The sequence below is a fragment of the Echinococcus granulosus genome, assembly GCF_000524195.1.
Source record: "Echinococcus granulosus chromosome Unknown EG_S00005, whole genome shotgun sequence".
NCBI classification, from domain to species: Eukaryota; Metazoa; Platyhelminthes; class Cestoda; order Cyclophyllidea; family Taeniidae; genus Echinococcus; species Echinococcus granulosus.
The window spans coordinates 2,183,627-2,184,986 of NW_020170385.1; the positions used below are offsets into that span (position 1 = coordinate 2,183,627).

At 39.3% G+C, this 1,360-nt stretch overlaps 2 protein-coding genes across 2 annotated transcripts in view; one reads left to right on the plus strand and one right to left on the minus strand. All coding sequences in view use genetic code 11, as the record gives it.

The window, feature by feature from the left end:
- EGR_01497 (hypothetical protein) overlaps positions 1–277 on the plus strand; it is a gene marked incomplete at both ends in the record, with an annotated part of 8,727 nt that extends 8,450 nt beyond the window's left edge. Inside the window, one exon of the mRNA XM_024490746.1 lies at positions 5–277. Within this exon, the coding sequence (XP_024355070.1) occupies positions 5–277 (273 nt within the window). The remainder of the gene's footprint in view (positions 1–4) is intronic.
- Positions 278–1,204: 927 nt separating this feature from the next.
- EGR_01498 (hypothetical protein) overlaps positions 1,205–1,360 on the minus strand; it is a gene marked incomplete at both ends in the record, with an annotated part of 2,039 nt that continues 1,883 nt past the window's right edge. The window contains one exon of the mRNA XM_024490747.1: positions 1,205–1,276. Coding sequence (XP_024355071.1) covers positions 1,205–1,276 — 72 coding nt within the window. The remainder of the gene's footprint in view (positions 1,277–1,360) is intronic.

A 1,360-nucleotide genomic window follows, 5' to 3' on the forward strand; every position in this document is an offset into this window, starting at 1 on the left:
AAAGTACCTCAGTGGTTACCTGTTTGATCTCGTAACCATCAGACAAAAAAATATTCTCAAATTAGGCTTTGTGACGAGTCACGTCGATTTCACAACTGTGCAAAGCAGCAAAGAGTCCAGTCAACGGAGATGTCAAAGGGTTTTAAGGTTTTACCTACTATTCAAACTCAATATCAACAATAAGGTGCATATAAGACGTACAAAGAAAACTGATGGATCGACTGATCAAAGCCGAGAGATGCCTATTGTGGAAAGAGAATTCGAGGATAATTTGTAATTAAGGATCTACCTGCAAAACCTATACAATGTTAGCCGACATAACCGAGAGTGCTAACAGCAACGGGATTACCCTGTGTTTGACATTTAAAACGGAAGTGAGATTTGATGCCTCGCTCATGGCAAAAACAGGATGCGAAGACAACTAGCCCTGCTAAAAAAAATGCAATAAAGGGAACCCAATCTCACAGTAAGGAATGATTTATTTATCAGAGTAAAAAAATTAGCAAAAAATAGATTGTGCGTAATCATTACATTTTTAATTTTAAATGTACGCAAGATTCGGAAGGAATCCCAATTTGTCGCCCGATACACGCAAATGTTTAGAGAGCTCTTCAATTAAAGGGTGACTAGATTCCATAAATCAACGAACGATATTTCCGGTACCACTCTATCGGAAATATTTACGTCGCCATTGGAGTGAGAAACACTCAACCACATAAAGATGACGATATGGCTTTAAATGACCCGATGATACAAGGGACAACTAAGAAAATCATTGCACTAAGAAATACACCCTCCCAAAGATCTGCAATGGAGGAAGGAGATTACTAGATTCTCGTGTAAGGGAGCGCCAAATTAATGCTCTGGGAATCTACAAATCAGAAACTTGCTCAGCTTATTTTAAACGGATTAGGCATGCTCTCGCACGCGGGAAGCAATGCATATAAAGTGAGTAGATTTCCACGCATGACCCAAAACGTGAGCAAATAAGATAAACTGAATAAAAGCGCCTGCTGGTCTGTGAAAACCCTCCATATAGGGGATGCCAGTCTTCTTGAGGAAGAGGTCGTGCAACTGTTACATGACAGCATCGGAATTGCCTAAACGCTCCGTGACTATGCGGCCCTAGGCACGGCGAACCCCGCACCGGTACGGCTCATTACTGGAGATAGAGTCCTTCGCATTTCCATTTTGAGAATAACTATTATGATTGAAGAGCTGTCGTTACACAATTATTAATATTTATATTTGATACAAAATCAGATAAACTAATAAACTGAATGTATTAATAATAATAATCTAAGCAATAAAGCTGTCGTCGACTTTTTATAGCGGAAGAGAAAATAAGGAAGAGAGGAAA